Below are 23,149 nucleotides of genomic sequence, written 5' to 3'. Positions count from 1 at the left end.
CACTGCCGCACTGCCGCACCGCCACTACTTATGGCTTTCCGCCAAGTAACACAGAAACTACAACCACCACACAAGCAAGCACGCACGATCACATGAGCAATGTTTAACAATGCGCGGTCCAGAGAACGATCACGCCGAGGACGAACACGACACGGCGTCGCTCAGCGCCAGCATCGCGCCTTCTCGAAAATCCCTAAACGATGCTGTCCCTAGGCACCTAGGATCAGGTCACGTGAGGGATTTTTGTACGACAAATAGACGCACGCCTCGTTGTATGCGCCGTGTCAACATGTCAGCACCCATGTCAGTAACATCTCAGTAGCAACATGTCAGCACCCATGCGGTAACCTGCGGTTATTGATTTTAACGCACGGATGCTATGGCGAGCTTTTCCTCAAGGGTTGGTTTTCCTCAACCTCCGGAGACAAGAAAACGAAGATTCGATACCTATTTAAAAATTCTTGATCTAGAATTTACGTTGCGCGAAGAGATGCCTTAACTAGATGGCGCCACCGTACTGAGGGAGGCTCGGGATTGCGTTGATTGCTCGTCTCGACTGAATCGCTTCTCGTTGTTGGACAGGTCGAGCGCACCAACTGCACCATAAAAGACATCATTTGTTCCAACGTTTGTCTCACGCACGACCACTGGAATGACTGCGTCGCTGCTGCGGTTTTCGTTCCAAACTCGTCCCAACAGGAAGTCACTCGCGCCACGCGGTTTCAGCTGCCCTACGGGAGGACGCTAAAGTTATCGTAAGAACACCTCCTTGGCTTCGACGCGTCTCTGCAAGAACGCCCCTCAAACGCGGACTCCAGCGAGACCCTGAGCCAGGCTCGCGTCCGAGTGCGGCTAGCAATACTGCACCACCAAGCGCTTCTCAACAAATTCCTACTCGCTCTTTCCAAGCGGGACTTTTGGTTCGACGGGCACTGCGTTTACCCCAGCGCTGCGAAAGATGCTTACCCCCGTTTTCTGGCGCTGTCCCTATTGTGGAAGCTCTGGGTTCTCTGACATATAGGAAGCTCTAGGTTCTCTGACATTTCGTTTAGCCGCGTTTCCTGAACTTGATGACTACAGTCGCAAACGCACTTTTCCTGCTCATCCCAGCCAGATGAAGCTTTGCGTTCTTCGAGAAACCTTGACTAAACTCCTTAGCCCTGCGCGATCTCGAGGGGAGAGGGGGCGGCGAGTGTAACGGTAACGATAACGCCGCAAGTGAAAGAAGGGCAAGGGCAGAAGGATATATTAGCAGTGGGTCAGGAAAATAGCCGGTTTTGGGACGGCTTAGCTTTCGGTGTGTCGGGTAGCGCTTAGAACCCGTTCAAGGCACTGAATTCTCGTTAAAATATTAATAAGCACGATTTTGCGTGACTAAAAAGTACCGACACACATTGAGAAAAAAAAAAGAGACGCTACTGTGAACTACAATCACTGGACGGAAATCAGGTTGAACTACCGAGTAGCGATTACGATTAGAAAAAAATGTGCTATTTCGTATTGGTGCGGCGTATGTATTCGTTCGCTGGCGTGGCTGGGTCTACGGTCGGTGCCACCACTCACCCCTATAGACCTCCATCGTGCCGATCTTACGAACAACGTGTTGGGCAACATGTAACTGAAGCAGCATTTATCATTTTTTAGGGGACCAGCGCGCAGAGTAAGTAAATCTTTTGTCATCTCAGTGGACATTCTTTTCCGTAACTTAGATTTAATAACATTGATCTGGCCTAAGACACACTCAACATCTGAGCTGGACCATGGGAGCACGAGTGCTGATAAAGCGAAATTAGCCAACTGAATTTTGAGATTTATTTCACTGTAGCCACTTCACGATGCAAAATCTCCTAAGGCCCGTCTGTGAAAATGACGAAGAGTAAACCTGCCTCGAACTATCAGGCCTGCCAGAACTATAGTCCAGAGGAGCTGTCATGGAGAAAGAAATGTGGAACGCATAGTCTGTGTATCATGATCATAATTTCCTGTTACTTCCAGTAGGGCATGAATAAGCTACGTGTGTATGAGGCATAAAGCACGAATTATTGTACAGAAATCTTTAATTATTGTGCACCAAAAAAGAGGCCGACATTAGACCAAAACCGCTAAAGAACCCGCCGCTCGCAAGCGTTCAACTTTTCCCGCTAGGGAGCGTAGAAAACCGCTATATTGGCAACAGTGCCGAAAACAAATGAAAGAACAAAACAAAGTGGGTGTAAGTTGCATCGAGGACGCTGCCCGAGTGAGGTACGTGAAACGTCTTGTGCTTGCTGCAGAGGGTGTATGGAAACTATGGTACGAGAATGGCGTGACCAAATGCACAGGCTTTATTTTTTCACGCATTAGGATCCTCGATGTAGCCCCGTGGCTCCTACCCAATGCATAGAAAAGGATAAATTTCTTTTGCAACCACAGCACTGAACTTGATTATATATATTGCATTTAATAGGAAAAGTTAAAATATAGCTACTACTAGAAGCGGATTTCTTATTTAGGGCGTCAATTCTTCAGTAAAATTCGTTGAAAGTCGGAAATTTTTAGAAAAAGAAACTATCAAATTTACAACTACGTAACTGAGCAAAGAAAAATGATATCACCATTGTGCAACTTGTATCTAATAGCAAATCGAAAGGAGAAATTGGTTTACTACACATGGCTCCAAAAAAAAAAAAACCACTAATATGTGAGCACGACTTTCGCAAAACCCTTGCAAACTTTGTAACAAACTCACGTACGATATAAATTAACATATCAAAGTTATGCGCTATCGAAGGTATTCTACGTACAGAACAGCGATATCCGTTCTTCGTGCCGAGTGACGGACTTGTTAAGTCGATGCTCCTATTTTTTGCTTTCAAGCTTACCGATTTTCGGCAATTATTGTACAAAAATTCGCACTAAATGAAAACTGCACTGACGGCCGGCAGTCACTAGACTGTAACTTTCCCTCTCAAATGCAAGAAATTTTGGTATTATCGGTCAAGGAGTTATCTCAGAAAAGCATTCCTTCGGTTAGCAGGTATTTGAATAGGCGACACAGGAGTTTGCCCAAGCTGTAGCTTCCTTTCAGCTTATGTTAGAGCTAGTGGTAGTAGTGCGGTCTAATTTTGCAATCGTTCTCTCTGCCTATTCGTAGCTGGCCCGTTTGTTTTGTAGAGGGTGTTTGGGCCACTAGGGCAAAAGAATGACCCCCCCGTATGTGGCGCCCAAGACTGGCACCCACCGTTGCACTCGTATATGGTTGGTGCTTCTGCGCGTTCCTCATCCTCCCGCGTTTGCACTCCCTATGAATAACGGCACGTTTTGCCGTGGCAAAACGGGTTGGGTATCCTTCTATCTTCCTACCCGAGGTCTTTCACGCCATTTCTAAATCGCCGTTCCGAACACAGGGGCGCTATAGCAAAGTAAGCCTGAAATTTATGCTACAAATTGCACACTTGTAAGCCTTCTAATGAGCACTCCTTCCGGTTCAAGAAATTACGCTACTAAGGCACAGTGAGCTCTATAACACGCTACCACCCCTGCTCGAATCGACAGACGTACTGCCGAGCTATGCATCTTTAGAAGGCCACATGCGAGGCTAACTTTATCTCCAATTGCGTCATGCGTAGCGCGACGATGGCCCCATCTGCGCTCGGAAACATGCACAATCGAGTAATGACGCCCCCCCCCCCCCTACACAATAATGAAAAGTAAAGCGCATGAGATTCATTCAAGCTCTACAAAGCTTACATGCTTAACTTATGAGGCAGGTTGCGGGGGTCCTACCGTATATCTTATTTTGTTGTAGTGCAAGCTGATCAAGGACAACAGAAAGGCAGATCTGACACACAGATGTGCCTTTCTGTTGTCCTTGTTCAGCTTGCGCTACAACAAAATAATATATGCCGTACTAAGAAGCCCCTATAGCTATCCTACCGTATAACCTTGCAATCGTGCTCACTCTTTATTGGTAATCTGCCCGCCGTTGTCAAAAGCCGCGGTAGTGAATTGAATCATTTTTTTGTGCTGTCGGAATGAGTTCACGCCGTTTCTGGACCCTACCTGTCGAACGAGGAGGTGCAAGCCTAGCAAGTTTGAAATTTCCGCACTTGTAGGCTTTACAACTCCTGATGAGCACAGGTCTTTTTGATGGAATATACTTAGTCTGGTTGAGTGAGGTCTCTCAAACACGACCACTCCCGCTCGGATCGACAAACGTGTTGCCGAGGTAAGGCCTACCTGGACGCCGAGCAAGAAGCCAGATTAGGCTCCGATTGTGCCATGCCTGGCGCAACAACGGCGCCCCTGTGTACGCGACACATGCATGGTCGAGCATTGGCTTCTTTCATCGACATGCGATACCAAATAAGAGCACGCTGGTAGTGCGGTTGCACAAATATAAGCGACAACCGTATATGTTTTCCTTACGTTATACAGTATATGGTTTCGTTTCACGTAAAAAAAGGAAGCAGGACACGCGTGCGATGGGATGTATTTATTGATTCAATCAAAACCACCGGTATCCTTCAAAGTAGATAAGACAAGAACGAGGGCTTGAGCGGTGAGCGTATTCCGAATCACCAATCGCAGTGTAGCACTGGCGGGACTGTATGCAAAGTGGCGCTTCAGCATGGATGAGCAAGACCAAGACCCTTAAGAATGGATGAGCAGCAGTGACAAGCCGTGACTTGCAAAAATCGCTTCCCCGCAGATACGAGCCGAGTTATGGGCTCCATTTGATGCATATTAGGCGTAAGTTCATTGCAGGGATGACGTCCGCTCTCCTTACTAGTCCTTCTAGATTGTTTCGTTAGCGTTGTCAGCACTCATTCGTTCGGGAAGCAGGGCTTTCTAGAAGTGATGTACCTGCTACCAGAAATCCTCAGCAATGTTACCTCTATGGTGCATAGCGTAGAAATAAGCGCAAATATTATTGGTCGGCGCTGGAACGGATCGTCGGGGCGCGACTTCTTTGCCATGGCACGCACGCGAGCGAGCATTCAATCGTCTCTCAAATCACTCTAGGGAGCTCCTCTAAGCACATTGCTTTGCAAATTTACAGGAAACGGTACATGACATACGGTGGTGTGTCGTCGTCGCTCGACTGCCCAGCGGCACAAGTGAAAATGATCACGTGAATTGTTCGCCACGCATCAAGGTTCCAATCTGGAGTGCGACGGCACGCTGCGTGTCGATTCTGCGGTCAAGAAGACTTGAATGTGTGGGTGTAGTTGGTCAGCACGAACATGACCAGGGCGCCGACGAAGGAGCCCCCCTGGGTGGCGACACCGTACCACAGGAGCGAGCGCGCGCCGCCGTGCGCCATGGTGCCCGCTGCCAGGCGGCACTTGACGAACGTCGTCAGGGACACGAACAGCACCCACGCCAAGACCTGTGCATCGGCGGCAAACTTTGTATAGGTTGTGGCTAGTTGTGGCTTTCTAAATAAATGTACCCTTCACAACAGACAGTCTTAGTGAAAAAGCTTCCCAACGACTCCGCGAATGCCAAGATCTGTCGCCATGCTCTCTTACACTATACGCATTATATTGACAAGGACTGTTACGACTGGCCCGTATGGTAAACAACTTGTGTCACGTTGCCGAAACCACGGCGAAAGCCCAGACGCTTCGAATACTCCGTGCCGCCCGCAAGCGTTAAAAGACGCAGAGGAAGCTGCATAGGCTGAAAGAGCCTTTGTGCATGCATTCTCGCCTGCTTCCCTTACGCGCGCGCGACACCCCGATGTCTGCGTAGGCTCGCCAGTGCTGTCTCCCTTGAGTGAGCGGAACGATGGACGGAGACCGAGGAGTTCTCCTCGGCGAGGAAATTCCCGGCTGTCTCTGTGTGTGCGCCTCAGTGCCTTTCCCTCTGCTGGCCCAGTGGCGGTTAGAAAATTCCTTGAAAGGGCTTACGTATACCCAGCGGTGGCCGCAAGCGTGGAGAGCGTTCGCTCTCTCCTTCTCCTGAGAGAGGGCGTTCTAAAGAATATATAAAAGACGCCCCCGCCAACGGACTTCAGCCCTGAGGATCCTCCAGAACAAGCGAACAACTTTCTGTGGCAGTGAAGGGAAAGCTACGGGTGAGTGACTGCTGCACATGTGTTACGGCGCCAAGTATTCAGCCAGCGTTTGACAGTGCTATTGGTTTCTCGGGACAGACGCTGAATCGACGCAGCTGCACGTTCGACGGTTTCGTGTTTGCCCAGGCGCGGAAGGTAAAAGCCGTAAAATAAGCAAACTCTTATTTTCCGTGGTGTGTTTACCTTATTAAACTGTTGTTAATAATGTGTTTATGTTTTCTCTTCCCCAGCTTAATATAACGTGGATAAAAACACGGGACTCTTTTCAGAAGCACTCTGACTTGTGCGCGCTTTGCCTCCGTGGCTTTCCCTTCATTGCCACAGAAAGTCGTCCGCGAGTACAGGGTCCTGACTACTTGGCTGCACGTGTTCAAAAAAAAAAAAAAAGAGAGAAAGATTTTGCACTCACCGCTACACTGTTCTTGCTCAACTTTTGCAGAAAGATGGCATTTTGTCGTCGACTTCGTTAAGTATAACACTTGGCACGATTAGTCACCTGTTTTTTAAGAGAAAAATGAGAAACTCTTTTTGCCTATGCAAAAAATTGCGTCTGAAAAGCCGGCCCTGGCACAGATTTGTGTCGCCACCTGCCGGCAGCAGCAGGAAGGAGCTACTGCCGCCTAAGTGGCCCATTTCAAGATGCCGTCTCGTCTGCTAATTTTCTCCTATGATCTCAGCATAACCTCGCTTGCTTTGCTGCGAAGCATAGATAATAACGCATTTCTAACCCAAATAAGCTTACTTTTTCCACCATGTTTTTCTTCAATCGCTTTCATGTCGTCTGTTTTCGCCGTGCTGCTGCAGACGGCGACGTGCTTTTGTAGTTTAGCGAAGATTTGCTAAGGCAAGAGGTGCGTTCTTACAGCTCGGCTCCATTTTCTGGCACGGTTTCACGATGCCGTTGTTTTCTCCAAGCAAGGAGGCGGCCGCTGTCTGGTGGTTGCTGCAATCAGGCTCATTTGGCGCAGTAAGGACAAACTTCAAGGAGAGATTTCACCGGCGGCCTCCCTCTAGAGACAGCATCCGGCAGTGGAAGAAGAGACTTGAACAAAGTGGCACCTTGCAAAAGATGCCAATAAAGGACAAGGGGGAAGCTCACCAAAGCTTGGCTGATGCTAATGAAGGTGCTTTTATTTTAAATGCCTCAATGTCCACGCAGTGCGCTGCTTCAATATTTGGAGTGCGCCCCACAATTAACGCTAGCATAGCGCTGAAGAAGAAGTGGTATCGCCCTTACAGGCTAAGAGTACTGCAGCAGCTCTCAGACCAAGACAAGACCCTTCTGCTAGCCTTCTGTCTGGCAGAGCAGCACAACATACGAATTAATCCGGAGCACCTCTGTTCCCTGCTGTTTAGTGACGACGCGGTGTTTCACCTGTTTGTCAATGTAAACAGGCAGAACACCAGGTATTGGTCGAAGATTGACCTGGACTTTCTGGTTACCGATCCGGTGAAGTCAAAAGGATTGGCAGTTTGGTGTGGTGTGTGGCGGGAACGTGTTGTCGGGCCATTCCTTTTTGACGACACGGTCACGGCTGAGAAGTACAAGAATGTGCTGAAGACATAATTTCTGCAAGAGCTGGAGGATAACCACATGCAAAAGAGTACCCATATTCTAGCATGACGGCGCGCCACCTCACTACGACGAGAGCGTGCGTTGGATGGGTCACCCAACATGCCGTGGCCTCCGCGTTCACCTGACCTCACTCGCTGTGACTTTTTCCCGTGAGGATTCATTAAAGGCCACGTATACAGCCGAGGAGCAATTGGCAGCACTGATGAAGTGAAAGAGCGGATTGAGCAAACATTCACGTTAATTACAGACAAAATGCGTGCATCCGTGTTCAGCCGCTACGAAGCACGGCTACAAATGCGCATCGATGCTGAGGAAGGGCATTGTGAACGCTAAGCACCCTTGTGGTTGTCGCGCCACCGAGTTTCCACCTCTCCACCGTTGATCAACCGAAAGGGTCCTCATCAGGACCCACAACATGACGCTCGGCAAGAGTCGAGCAACCAGGACTCTACCGCGTAACCCTCTATAAAAGATATAATTGCACCATGCATCACAATAGCTTCACACATGTTATCCAAACTTATTTGTGGTACGACTAAATCGTAATAGTAAACTACATAAGAGAAAAATATATAAGATAATATGAATGTAACTGACAGAAAAGAAAGACAAGAAAAAATTTATGCTGCACGTCATCTCTCTTTTGTTACAAGCAGACGACATGAAAACGATTGCAGTAAACATTCGCGTAAAAAGTAAGTTTATTTGGGCTAGAAATGCGCTATTCTCTCTGTTTTGCAGCAAAGCAAGCTGTCATGTTGAGATCATAGGAAAAACAAACAAGCTAAGGGGGCAGCAGCCCCTTCCTGCTGCTGCCGGCAGGCGGCGACACAGGTCTGTGCCAGGGCCGAGTTTCCGGTTGTGGGAAGTTCTGGGAGGTTCATAGTGTTTGATAGTGTTCTTAGTGGGGAGGTTGTGGGAGTTCATAGCGTATTTTTTTCTTCTTCAACCTAGGTAGGACATTAGGCCGTATAATAGCTAGAGCTTGGGGGCGCAACCCACCACCCCGTTACAAAGGAGACGCTCATAACATCCATCCAGGGCCGGCTTTTCAGACGCCATTTCCTCCTAGGCGACAACAGTTTCCTATTTTTGTCTTAGAAAACAGAGACTAATCGTGCTAGTGTTATACTAAACGAAGCCGACGACAAAATGCGATCGGTCTGCAAAATTTGCAAGAACAGTGCAGCTCTGAGTGCAAACTCTTTTTTTGAACACGCGAAGCGAAATATTCAAGACCCTGTATACAGTGTCCGTCGCTCTCAGTCAGGAAGCTTGGAAAGCTGACCGCTCCATACCGATATATTTAACCGTCTTTGTTACTCGCAACGTCGATCGTACCGCGTCAACACCTGGGCCCCTCCCTACTGGGAAAGCTTCAGACCACCAGGCCGACGCTACCTCTGCGGTCCTGGCTGCACAGTTTCAACATAACGCAGGCTCCCTCACTTGCAAACAGTGCGAGCCCTATCGAAAAAATAGACACACCTTGTCGGAGTGCCCTGCCAACTCCCCCCCCCCATCTTCAAAAAGACAATACTTTTCAAACTACGACACAGCCAGTTACCCAGCAGCTGGGAGGAGTGGACTAGTCCCCTCGAAAGTTTGAAAAACTATAGTCGTCAGTTCTGGTGATCCACGTCATGGACGTGCTGGACCAGGAGGCGTGAGCCTGCCAGGAGGCCCGGAGTGGGGCGTTAGTTTCTTTGGAAGGAATAAATATTATTTATCTCTCTTTCTCTCTCTATTGCAGGACTGCTCTGCTCGTCTGAATCTGCAAACTTAGGGAGTGCCAGGAACATTGCCCTTCGTCAAATAAAGCGAATGCATACAGGAGGTGTATAACAGTAGGCCAGAAAACGTGGTACGGCCCTCGAGGTTGTGTTGCGCACTATCCTGTGGCCACTCGGTGGGGCTGTGTTTAACGAAAATAAGGCGCCCCATTTACTGCTATGACAACCGCAATTTTATTTATTAGCTCACGTAAATGTTTGAGTAGCTGCAAAATCTTCACAAAAGTAAAGTATTTGCATAATACGTGTATTTTTTTGCTAAAGAAGAGCCATACATTCCAGGAACGTGCTTATTACAATAATCCTGATCCCAGGGTCAGAAGCGTTCTCCCCACTTTTATGGTGTGGGACACGTCATCCGCTATTCATATATAGATACACGTTTGTACGTATCCCCAATGCTAAAACTCTCATCGCTGATTCTTTAGTATAACGAACGTACAGCAGAATCCTCACAGTGCTTGCTCCCCTATGATAGGTCTGAAAACAGGCGTGACTGCTGAACTTTTGAAAACATTACCGCAAACGATTTTTTTAGCGGGTAGCTTTATAACCGTCACGCCGGGCGATGACGCAGGTTTTGTGGCTCAGAAGGTTACAGGAAGCCTAACCAAGAACTGGTACTGCAGTAAAATGTTTTTTTTTTCTGCGTCAGTTTACAATCACAATTGGTTTATTTATGCATTGGCCAAAGCCGCTTCAGTGCTTGAGAACTGAGAATAGCAATGCAAACAAACAATATAAGTGTGAGCCTTTCGGTAACGTTAACCAGTCTCTTAAATCAAGGTGATCTTGCAGGACCAGAAAAGTTGAATTTTATGGAAAGGGGATTTTGCTATTCGAAGCAATAACGTGTTCTATTTTATTGATTACGAATATAAACCATACAGTAAAAACGAGGACAAATTCGGGTGAGCTACCCTCACTTTAGGGGCGCAGACATACACCGTGTAAGCTTCTGGGCCTGTATCCAGAAAAACCTCTTCTGCTATAATTGTTCGCAAGAGAAACTTTCTACCAATACTGATACTCGACATGTGAGCGAAGGCTCCCGGCTTGTGGCAAAGAGCTCCTCTAAACGAAGAGCTTTGTAGATTCAGCTCCTGAAAATTATGCCAGCGACTCAGAATAATTTCGTGGCGTTGCAATAATCGTTCTGGAACGGGGCAATAATGCGGGTGGGGCGGGGGGAGAAATACGCACCATGATGGACGCTCCGGCGACCGTTCCTACTAACACTGGATTTGGGCTCTGCACGGCCAGCAGCAAGATGTAGGCCGCGCAGCCGAGTCCGCCCGCCGTGATGAACGTGAGTCCCCCGAGGCTCTTGAGAGGCAGCAGAGCGGCCACAGCGCACGACACCGGGTTGGCGATCACCGCAAGGTTGGTGGCCAGGTGGTACGCGAACTGGCCGTACGGAAGGCTCGAGTAGCTCTGCGAATGAACGTTATGCACTTTCGTGTCAGAGTGCGCAACAGACTGCTCCACAACTAATATCACTGGCGGTATCACTCGTACTGGTAAGAAGAAAGAGTAACAATTGCACACAGTATTATTGATGCATCTCTCCGGGTGTGTGAAATTCACAGGAAGTATGTAGACATACTGTACACACACACACACACACACACACACACACACACACACACACACACACACACACACATATATATATATATATATATATATATATATATATATATATATATATATATATATATATATATATATATATATATATATATGCACAAATGCATTCGAACTTAGGTGGGAATGGTATCAAGGAGTTTATTCAGTTATCTTTTTCAGCTCGCAGCAAGGTTGTGGGGAAGAGGACTCAATATTTTAGGAATATAAGCCGCACGGTCAGTATGTCCATAAAAATTATATGCGCTCGATACTAAAGAGCACGCAATATATCGTAATTCAGAGCAAGATAAGGCTTCCGAAAAAAAGGCGTTTGTGTAAACTGTTTATTAAAAAATACTTGTACGCAGATTCGTGGGCGAATCAGCCGTTCTTGGAAGTTGCACTTTTGGGTCCAATGCATAATTCCTCTTCAAAATGTAACGAACACGGAGTTGGTCAGTTGAATTTGCAATCGTGCACCTTACACCCCTGTCAGCGAAGCTCAATTAAGTAGCCCGACGAACAGAGCAAATAAGAAGGGACAAGACACTTCACAAAATACAGGCTTTTAACACGTTACGGACATCCTCCAAACAAATGTTTCAAGAACCGTGAGTGAAAATTAACATTTAAGCATTTCACAGTTTGCGCGCGAGGCCACAACATAGGAGGTGAAGAGTCGGAAATGTGCAGAGATAAGAATATTTCCGAAACGGCTTCATGGAACTAATTTTCACGCGCATTTATCTAGTTGTTCGTCGCAGTACAGTCGTTGCAAAAGTTTCCTCAATGTAGCTATATGCAGCAACGACGTGCAGCTGCTGCGACAGTGCACTCAAATCCTGCCATCTCAGGATTAAAAAAAACTTCAATCTTAAAGCTCCACGTTTGGAAATATCTGTTTAAAATAAGTGAAAAAAGAAATTTTGAGCGATACGTTTACTAAAATGTTGATGAAAAGGGGCACCATAATTAGGGCTAGCTGAACGCTGGAGTGGAGATAATCTTTCGTTCTAAACTTGCTCTTAATTCATTTGCCTAATTACCTGTGTGCGATTAGATAGGCGGCCACTTAACCAATACACAGAAACGACAAAACGAAAGCTTATACGGTGCATCCAAGTTAATCCCGTAGCTAGCCAAGCGAATGTCATAGGGTACTGAAAACACCGTTCTTTTGTTTCGGACAGCTTGCAAATACTCGGCAAACAACGTGTAGTTTCCCTGAAGGATCTCACACACGGTGTACGGCCTCCGTCCAGGGCCGTTTACTTGGCGCACTCTGTCCTCCCTTTAGAAGCCGGGTATATGGAGTTATGCGCCATGAGCCGCGCCAGTACCAAGGCCTGAGCACGCACCGAAAGCGAGAGACGACCGCACGTGGAAAGGAGCGTAGCATGAAACTGGGCGAATGTGTTAGTGCGGTTGTACAAAAAAAAATTTACGTTCAATTAAATATGTTTTCTATTAGTCACTGGGCACTGTTTAACGTAACGTAAATGTTTTGAATGGAGCAAAACCACGCAATTTTCACCAATGACACGTACGGGAGAATTGCCAGTTAAATACTGCATCCATTACGTCCGGCGTCTTTAATTAGAAGGCTCATGACAGATGTTTTCAGGGCACTGCGGAATCGAAGGCTGTCACTGAAAATGCGGCACAAACGGCAAAACTTTCGTTATGCGAAGAATGGTTGGGCAGCGAGCGCGCGGCGCGCCTTTTGCCTCGATTTCTTCCTGTCCTGGCCTGCGCGAGCCGCCGCAGTGCTCCATGGAAGTGTTGTCGTCGCGTGGTGAGGTTAGACACCGAGCTGCTTTCTGTAAAATATATTTACGCGATGTCCGGTCATGCACAGACGTCAGGGAACCACTGTGTAGTATTTGGCTGCAGTATATAACTACAACGAAGCCATTGGTTGCTCGAACACGCAACGTGCGATGCCAGCTGCGGTGTGCGGCTGTAAACTATTTCGGTTGCATCGGCTCCCGCTCGACGACGAGGAAGGGTGTCTGTAGATTGCCCAGCGTCAGTTCAAAAAAAAAAAAAAAAAAAGAAAGCTCACTATTTACCATATGATCACTTGGTGTGGGAAGTGTAACATAAAAGTGCTCATGTACGATTAACTCAGTTCAACTTAGAAACATCCAAGCGGCAATTCTGAATGAACTTGCGGCAGCCACCAGCGTCGCTTTCACGCATTTCGAAAGTGTTAGGCATCGTGTATGAGGTTGATGGCATGGCTCAACACAGTGGTCACGGCGGTTGATAAAACTCCATGACGCAAAGATTTGCGCTTGAGCACCGCCACTTTGCCCTGTAATGCAGTTATATCAAACATGTACCACAAAAAACAGTGTGAAGACGCTTTGTGAAGGAAAAGGTTTCGGAAAATGGTGCGTCAAACAGGACAACTGAGCAAGAGTGAACAGAAAGATCGGCTTTTATCGCAATTTGCCTTGTACGGTATGCTCTTGTTATTACATCAAACTAATTTATTGGGGTGAATAAATAGCCTACAAAAAAGGTTCCACCACTTGCCAAAGTGAATAGCAGAAAAGCAATGACACTGTTGCATTTGTCTCGTATGTCTCTAGAACTACTCATTCGTGCTAAAGGACAGCCTAGGTAAACTACTGGGCTAACGTTGCAATAATGATACATTTGCAAAACGAATGTTGATAGATAGAAAACTGTTCACAGAGATGATTGTAGGGACATCCGCGCACATTTTGCATTAGGTGCTCTGTCTGCCTCACGACAGCAGAAATGCTTGCCATGTTGAGTTAAGTAACTTTAGTATGTCTCGCAGAATCTTCTGCCTCGTAAACGTCGTCAAGTAAAAAGACCGTGTAAGCGACCGGCACTGTCCATGTAGTTATAACATAAAACACGGAGAATCCGCCCAAGTCAGCAAGTTGGCGAAAACAAACAGGTCATAGATGGCGCCACTGCACATGCAATATGGCTGTGCATTGGATAAAACGGTTGATATGAGAGCGCGACCAGTGCGCTTCCAAACACAGTAGTCGCTCTGAGCTCAATTAGTACTCATATCCTCCAGGCCGCACAGCGCCGGCAACGCTCGGTCTAGAAAGTGCGCGCCGAACGCTGTGTACTATGAGCATAACATGTACGAGTGTGCCGGTGAGATTAGTCTGGTGAGCTACGCGACTGTTCCCGAGCCAAACTACTCGCGCGGGGCGCCGCGCGTAGATTTTACTATGATTTTGCGCAAAAGGTAGTGACTTTCTTCAACGGAACGGCATGAACGGCAAGAGAATTTCAACAGCGACTCTGGGCCGAACCTTTCGTCAAGACAGTTCGGATCGATTGCTCCCAAATGTTTCAGTTCCCGTTGAATCGGAAGAAGAGAGAAAGAAAATATCGGTTCGGTTCTGGTTCAGGTGAAAATCATTCAGCTCCGGTTTTCGGGTCAGTTCCGGTTAGATCCGACACCCTACTCGACTTCCCATCTCTAGCATCCGTTGCAAGGTCTGAGGACCGAGCACCGTAGGTCTCGCAATCATATCTGACACCATGTCTTACTTTCCCTTTCCTTTCTTTTTCTTCAGGTGCTGCGGCAAACGTGTTGTCTGTGCGATGTTTTCTGTTGGCGGTTGATTTCATGAAGCTTGGCAGCTCGTTTCATCCACCATCGTTAGCCGGAACGACGCTGCTGCACACAGTAGGTTGTTACCATATACAGTAATTAGGCTCCTGAGAAGTACAGTCTCTCTGTAGAAGCTAAGACGCAAAAAAAGCGCGTAACGCCACTGAAAATAAACGAACACACCGTCCATCTTCTGCGCCGCTTGCAGAGTACCCCCTCAACGTTCTCCCTATGAACTGGTGGAGCCACCGCGCAATCAATGCTGGTAGCATATGAAGCTTTTGCATTAAGTGACGGAGAAGTTTCGTGACCAGTCAAAAGTATCACAGCACTCTGCTATATGTGTATCTATGCCATTTGTGCAAGGTTGACGCTACTATAGATCCCCTGCGAGGTTGTTCAAGCCAGCTCTTACGTTCCTGACTAATTAATTGCTGAGAATATTGGAGAATTGCAGCGCGCTAAAAATGTCAGAACATATGTCTTTCATCTTAAATCTCAGAATATGAAAAAGTTGAACAGAATATTGGTGCTCAGAATCTGAAAGTGATGCGATTTCACTGGCACCACTCTTTACGACCAGTGAAGTGGGTCCTGTGTGATGAAATTGCAGGCTTTACACGGCGTGTTAAAGCTTTTTATGGTGCAAAAAGTTTTAGCGCACCCCCGTGTTGTCGCACCGGCAAATACATCAATGCCGACCATTGAGCTCAAGCACAGCGCTAAACCTTACTATCGTTGTCAGTGCTCCACCCTTCGGGCGAAACTGCCAATGTTATCACCATCCACAAGTTTGAAATGAGCTTATCTTGCACCCACACTTGCTTTTCACTCATTTAGACCACCCCCATAAAAGTGATACACAGTTGTGCAGAACTAACGTTTTCTTAGAGTAATTGATACTCCGGACTTCCAAAGGGTGCCAAAGCCTCCCCATCGAGTCAGCCGCTATCAAGGATTGCCAATGTTATTACCATCCACAAGGTTGAAATGAGCTTATCTTGCACCCACGTTTGATTTTCACTAAATTAGACCACCCTCATAAAACTGATACACAGTTATGCAGAACTAACGCCTTCTTACAGTAACTGATACTCCGGACTTCCAAAGGGTGCAAAAGCCTCCCTATCGAGTCAGCCGCTATCAAGGATAATTACCTGCTTAAAACGCGTTAAGCAAAACTGTATAAGTATAAAATGTGCTCTATGGTCGGTCCTGTAGTGTTACTTGTTCTTATTTTTTAACTTCTTAACCACTCCTCTAATATCTGCGGCTCTCAGGGGAGTTTAAATAAATAAATAAATAAATAAATAAATAAATAAGGAACTGTAACTAACTAAATAAATATATAATTAAATAAGCACTCAATAGTCAACAATCGACGGTGATTAAAAAAGAAACACTAGCCAGACTACATGCGCCGGTCTCTAGGGCGGCGGAACTCAGTAGGCAACGAGAATGAGGGCTAAGCAAAGGGCTAAACACAGAATGTCTGCAGCACAGCTGCCGCTAAATTTGTTCACTGTGCTGCACACAGTCAGTTCGTTTATCTTAGGTAGATTGCGAAAATTACTTCGCTACGTCTCCCCCCTCTCAAGGTGAGTCATATTGGTGGGGAAGTGCACACCTGTATGGCGAGCAGGACGCCGTTTCCGAGGCAGGCGATAACGGCCTGCAAACCCAGCACGAGCCACCACTGAGAGCGCTTGAGGCGGCCTTGCCTGCTCAGCGAAGAGCTCTCGCCCGGTGAGCACCGGACTCCAGCCCCACTATTTTCGCTCGTGGCAGTGGCCACTTCATTCTCGGGCTCGTAGCCCCGATTCTCAGCCGCGCCATATCGCAGGCCTTTCTTCTTGTCGGGAACCTGCGAGAGCAAAGAGACAAATGATGTTAACACCGAACGCTGCGAAGAAAGATTAGCTACAGGCATGGCCATCACCTGTAATCAAGTCTAGAGCACAGTACCACATGTCATTGTTAGAAAAAGTTCGGATACATAAAATGAATTCCTGCACTTGAATAAATCACTGGAAATTAAAAGGTACACCAGGCCACTGTCGTTTCCGCCCTTGCACACGCGACGTCGCTCCTTACGGATAGGGCCGAGACATGGCACCACGCGCAGTGCTACCGGCACAGCGTTCTCCAGCATTTGGTCAACCCTGAGAAACTATATCACCGCCCACCCAGCACGTTCTGAAGGTCCTTCTTGGCCGAGCCCAGACCGGCCAGCTTCTGTCCCCAGCAAGGCTACACTTCAAAAACCCGCACTCATACCTGAACGCCAAGTGCAACATGCCTGGCCAGAGGTACGGCCGAATATCTGTGGAGTTTCCCTGCCGTTGGCACAATCCAAAAAGGACACTTCACTTCCTGGCGGGCACCAACCTGGCACCCTGGAGGAGTGAATTGATTCGCCAACGCAGATCGGGCCCAATAGCTCATCCAGCCTTGACGTGTTTTTCGGGACTATTCCAGGGAAAAGGAAGGGCCCAGCGACCTCTTTGCAGAACCGACCTCGGGACCACTCCACTTCGAGGAAGAAGACAGCACTGGTCCCCCTCCCCCGCCCCCATAAAGCACCTCTGTTCTGCTGCGAAGTCTAACATAGGAAATGCAGAAATAAAGGCGCCAAAAAAAAAGGACCTAGTGAGAGCACTGCTTGACACTTTGCGTCATATGACGGTGCTTTTGTTGCGTTTTTGCGACGCAGGCATTAAGAGGACTATGTTTAGTAAGTGTAAACGCGAAAAATTTGTGACGGCGCCTAAACTCCGCCATTACAAGCAGAATGCTAGAGCATTCGAAGATGCATGACTGCTTCTCATGCTTCCTGGCAACTTCTACTTATGTAACCGTAATGTTTTCCTGGAAACGCTGGCGGCGAACGTTATGCACGAAAGCAAGCTTTCTGGTTCTTTTATTCATGGTGTTGCCAGAAACAGGGCGGGCCACACCGCTCCTACTAATACAGACCTCAAAGGGCAGCTGGAAAATGTGTTTGCTTTAGAGCTTCCGCGTAACAACATTATGTTTTCTCATATATTCAAATTGTCATTCAACGTGAACATGTCTGTAAGTTGTGTGCAAGTCGTACTGTACGAATTTTCTGACGCGTTTTACATTGAGAAATTCAATTAGTTCAGTAATGTCTTTGCACCACGCGGAGGGCCTGCATGGTTCGGGATGATTCTCTCGACTGCGGACGCTGAAACCGGATTTGAACGTGATAGTATTAATGGCCCCGTGTCGCATGGGAACCCAGTGTCGACGGAGTTATCCGTCAGAAAAAAATCATCCCCAAGCACAACCACGCAGGTCCCCGGCGTGGCAAAGAGGCGTCACTGATATAATTGAATTTATCCAAGCGAAATGCATCAGGATATTCCTAACGTCCGGCTTATGCACAACCTACACACATGGTAGCGTCGGATTGTAAATTGAATATACGACAAAACAATTTCAACATACGAAAAACATAATATTGTTACGTGGAAAATCAAACATAAACGCCTTTTTCCTTGCTCACGGGGTATGAGACATTGATTGTAGTCTCTGCCTTAAGGGGGTAAGAGCCGTTGTTGAACCACGGCTTGTAGCCTCTGCCTTATGGGAGTACAAGCATTGATGAGTCGCTCCTTGTAGCCTCTGCCTTAAGGGGGTATGAACCATTGATGAGTCACTGCTTGTAGCCTCTGTCTTATGGGGTACGAGCCATTGCTCTGCCCTGCACTGCTGCTGGGATCGGCTCACCATTGTTTTGTATAGGACCCTCTGTCGCAGAATATCCGGCGTCGGCGCCATCGGGGCCCGATAACGCCATCGCGTTTCACTCAAACTTTAAGCGTCCTCCAAACTTTTTCTGCCACACGGGATCCTTAACGCTATCGCTTTAAAACCGAGTTCTCATATTTGATGCGTAAGCATTCTTTGGCTAGTACTCCAGCTCCGTCATGCGAAATGTGTAATGCACAAAAATACTTAATTTGCAAACACATTTAACATTTAATCATTACAATAGTGTAAATGTACAGGACTGCTAGCTTTATAAGCGATAAGGAACAATTTCAACAAAACTATACAAACAGAGGATACTCACAGAGATACATAGGTCTCCTTAGAATATGCATACGGAATCGATAGCCTGAATAGGCCAATTGAAACATTGGGATTGGTGAACTTGAAATTTGGGGGTGGGCCAACTTGAAATTTGCAAATGGACCAACTTGACATTGGCGGGTAGGGGAAATTGAAATGTGAGGTTGGCCAACTTAAGGTATGGGGGCGGCCGACGTGAAATTTGGGGGTGGGCCAAATTGAAGTTTGGACATGGGTCAGATTAAATTTGGGGGTGGGCCAACTTATATTTGGGAACGGGCCAAGTCGAAATTTGGGGGTGGGTGAACTTGAGATTTGGGAAGAATTCAACGTAAATTTGGGGTGGGTCAACTTGAAATTTGGACGTGGGCCAAGTGAAATTCGCGAGTGCGCCAATTATTGTTTGGGAGTGAGCCAACATAAATTTGGGTGTGGGTCAACTTAAACTTGGGGGTATGCCTACGCATACTAAAACAACTCCAGTGGAGATTCTGCATTCTTTTTTCCTGAAACGAGATATTGAGATTTCTGATTTTTTTTGTTATCTCTTTGTTCACAAGCATTTCTTCGTGTGTTTTAGTTTGCATCAAAATCTGAAATAACATGCCATTCCACTTATGCAAAAGCTAACGTGTCCAGCTCTTTGATCAAAGCTACTGGGATTTACAGTTAGAATGACAATTTCATAGGCCTTACTATATCCCCAATTGCCGGTAAACTACCCGAAGCAACTGCACAGAGGTCGGCATGGGCATTGCTCGTTAGTGACTGACTCGTATTTGTCAACCTGCTCCCAGTACAAGCGGCGACTGCAGCGCCGTCGCACAAATGGGACGGGAAGCGAACTGACGCCGCCTGTCTCTACCATCTGGATCAGGCTTCAGCTAGAGGTACAGCTAACCACAAAAGTTTACGTAACACGGGATCTCAGAAAACGTTCGATTTCCGAGCAGCCTGTAACAGTAGCCAGTAAAGCTAAACGTCACAATGCTGTTCACATATACTGGTAGAGGCTGCAAAGGCGCATATTAGGCTCCTTTGTGAGGTTGCGCAGAAATTAAACTTTCTTTCTCAGATTTCGCGGTCCGTATAACCTTGTGGTTGACTGCACATATAAGTATGCAAGCCCATTCACATTTGCGTGAGGACTAAGCCTACACGTTGTGCCATTTCTTTAGTTCACTTTGGCTGCAGCAACGGAAGCTTGAATCTAAACTGTTTCGTGGGTTGGGGTATCGCCGAGGGCTTCCGCATGCCGGGGGGTGTATAATATGGGCTCTCCGCGATAACAATCCCTATAGTATTCGGCCTCCGTGGCCCCCAACCTACGGACCACTGTAGTTCCGGCTTTGACAACCCCCCCCCCCCCCCCCGCAACTCCTTGGATGCTTTGGAAGCCGTGAGCAGCGTGGTTTATTATATTGCCAGGTGCTTTCACGATGTCTGCGTATGCCTGTATAGCTTTTATTTTCGCATGCTACGCGCTTTCCAGCGAGCATGGCCAAATAGCTACTAGGGATATTGGCGTTGTAAGTATATGGCGTACTTCGACACAAACTCTGATCCCCTAGGCACCGATACGCGGCGCGGCGCTGTTCTTCGTGTCTCTTCCGTGCGGTGGCTCCGCTGTCGCCAGCTGTGCTGGGAGCATGTTTCATGTAGGCGATCCCGGAAGCCAGCTCCACTTTATTGCCACACCAGTTGACAGCTCGACAAATGGACCCGATAGAATGAATGTGCTGAGGCCAACGACTGACACATTTTGCGACACAGAAGAAAGGGGGTTAATCGAGGGCCCCGACTTTTTATTATTTATTACTTTAGTTAGTTATTTATTTATTCAAGTACTCTTAAGTACGGGGCAGGCATTACATAGGGGGGGGGGGGATAACCGCAAGCACAAAGCAACGCAGCACTACATGTGTACAGAAGTCGTTGGCCGTTAAAAGCATGTTGAAACAAAAAATCAAAATGAAACGACAGATAGGAACAAGCATCAACGAAACATGAATGTTGCAGCTCAAAGTAACGTTTCAGGCTGGTAACAAATGCTTCGTGATCAGTGACACATGCAATGGTACCACTGTGGACAGGGCAGAGGAAAAACTCCTTTGACGAACATTTGTCTATGCCGCAACAAAGACCTTTCTAGTACAAAAAAAGTTTGGCGTGTGTCTGTTTGCGGCAAAGAAAAACAGAAGTTGGTCGAGAAGAAAAGCCATGCTCGCGCTGACGATTGACCTTACGAAGGAAGATGAAGATAACTGCAGCATACGCGCAAAGGATTAGAAATGAATGTTACTGTTACATTGGTTGGCACCGACAAATGTGAAATTGATAAAGGGCGACACAAAGAAGACTGCACAAGATTAGACGGCAAGCGAACACGAATATTATGTTCCCAGCGTTGAAATATCGCTGCAGGTTCAAGCCACTTTAACTGCCAGCCACCAGAAACGTCTCTATAAATTTCAGATCACGGACTGCCATGCGGCAAACATTGCTAAACTTTACTAGCACCAATTAACTCTTCATCTTCGCGGCAGAGAGTGTGTTGAAAATTGCGCTGCACAACATGGACGCATTCTTCGGGACGGCGTTTATCGTCCTCTCTAGTTCGTTCTATTGAACGAAATGACGAAACGGATCCATCAATTATCCCTTGCCTTGTCTCCTGTTCCTCATATGTTTGCGATGATTGCCTCGCGTTGTTCATCGTTCCTTGTTCCAGCTCTGAACGTGCAATAAAAGAACATTGCCGGACCCGCGAACAGGGTACGCACTCAGTGGAAGCGAATAAGCGAATAAAGGTTTTTTTTTTGTATCGGCCTGGTCGTAAGAAAGCCTCTCTTTAACTTGATTTTGCCGGTAGGTATGTGGCTATCGGAATTTTGTGGCACCTCTATAGGACCCTCACACCGCTGCCAGAGGTGGCATGGCGAGTTGTCGGCAACTCGACGTCCCCTAGTTTCCGCGCTGTGGTTTATTTGGCATCGGCACAGTGAGCAGATCGTAGCTGCAGCAAGTATTCTTTTCGCCACTATTTTCAAAAATATTTCTATCCAGAGTTTTCGGTAGGCATGCCTGCGAATGACATGTGCTTATTTAGAACAGTCGGTGACTTCGACGGTCTAATGTGGAGTACTGGTCAACCGTCGTCCAAGTGGAAGTTCGGCTGTTCATAACATGCAAGGTCCTCCCCTATCTGTGTCCATGAAAATCAGAGGCCTGGCGTAGAACACTGCTTCAACCTCAGGAAATACAGTATTGATTTACTAATAGTTAAGACGAGCTTTTCCGAGAATGGTATACAGTAGAGCTTTCAGTGAACGCACAACGTGCTTCCAGCCCTTCCCACCCCTCCTCGCTCCCAAGGGCAGTTGCGCGCAATAAACTTCCATGAAATTACTTTCGTTCTAATGTATAGTGGCTTCCTTGGCTGAGCGGAGTCACTTTATGTTCGGCGCATAGACAGCGAGGAACAGCTACTGCGTGCAGTTGTGGTAGTTGATGGACGAAGTCACTCCGTTCCTACTGCATATCGCCCGGCAGAATTTTATCCCAATTGATACCGCGAATTTACATCTTCTAGAAAAAGAACTCAATGGCGATGGTATAGGGTCGCAGATGACGCAATGTGTGAAATATTGTTCATGCAGCCTGTAAGCAAACATATTTGTGCCCTTTTGAGCTCTTACATACTCAAGTAGATTTGCCACCTAAACGCTAAATTTGACTCTTTTAAAAGCGCCTTAGGCCAAGAACTTTGAACTTTTTATAAAAAACAACTATTTCGTTACTAGGTTTTCTTGTTCAATGTAAGCCAAGCGCCAGTCAATTTATTCCGAGCGCGAATCAGTATAACCCAAGCGCCATTCAAATTAATCCAACTACCAAGTATTTTATTACGAGCGCCGCACAAGCAAAGCCAAGCACCACTGAATGTACTCCAAACGCCAGTGAACTTATTGCAAGTATAAAGCAGTTCAAGAGCCTTTGAATTTTAAGGGAACTGAGACATTCTGAGAATATTAGGGGTTAATACCTTGAAAATAAGAGGGCGAGATAAGACATCAGTAGCTTTCCTACCATGTAACTAAGAACAACTTTTGGAGGTCTTTTTTTTTGTAGCACGAGCATCGAATGACACACTTGTTTCTTGCGCCGCAATTTCGGTTCACCTCCTGACGCGATCGGTGAGAAAACTGAAAATAAATCAGAAAAAAAGATAGTACAGTATAAAAGTCAAGGGTTTAATTACAGATATATCAGAGCATAGGTTTAGTTACAAGTTCAGTAACTGGTGTGTTTGAAATGATTAGAATTGAACAGAAGTCACTGAGAAGACCGCGGATTAAATTCCAAATAAATTAGAAAAG

General features: G+C 46.9%; 1 protein-coding gene across 4 annotated transcripts in view; it reads right to left on the bottom strand.

Annotated features, from left to right (window-relative positions):
* Positions 1-4,337: 4,337 nt before the first annotated feature.
* The window catches only part of LOC142573180 (riboflavin transporter 2-like), a 98,578-nt gene continuing 79,766 nt past the window's right edge, over positions 4,338-23,149 (bottom strand). For all 4 annotated transcript variants that reach the window (XM_075682751.1, XM_075682753.1, XM_075682754.1 and 1 more), the window contains exons 5-7: positions 16,300-16,536; positions 10,634-10,864; positions 4,338-5,371 (exon numbers count right to left, since the gene is read on the bottom strand). In XM_075682751.1, coding sequence (XP_075538866.1) covers positions 5,183-5,371; positions 10,634-10,864; positions 16,300-16,536 — 657 coding nt within the window. In that variant the 3' untranslated portion in view covers positions 4,338-5,182. The remainder of the gene's footprint in view (positions 5,372-10,633; positions 10,865-16,299; positions 16,537-23,149) is intronic.

The sequence above is a fragment of the Dermacentor variabilis genome, chromosome 2 (assembly GCF_050947875.1).
Source record: "Dermacentor variabilis isolate Ectoservices chromosome 2, ASM5094787v1, whole genome shotgun sequence".
Classification (NCBI taxonomy): domain Eukaryota; kingdom Metazoa; phylum Arthropoda; class Arachnida; order Ixodida; family Ixodidae; genus Dermacentor; species Dermacentor variabilis.
Note: the sequence above shows the minus strand (reverse complement) of the source record. Positions and strands in the feature narration are given on the sequence as shown.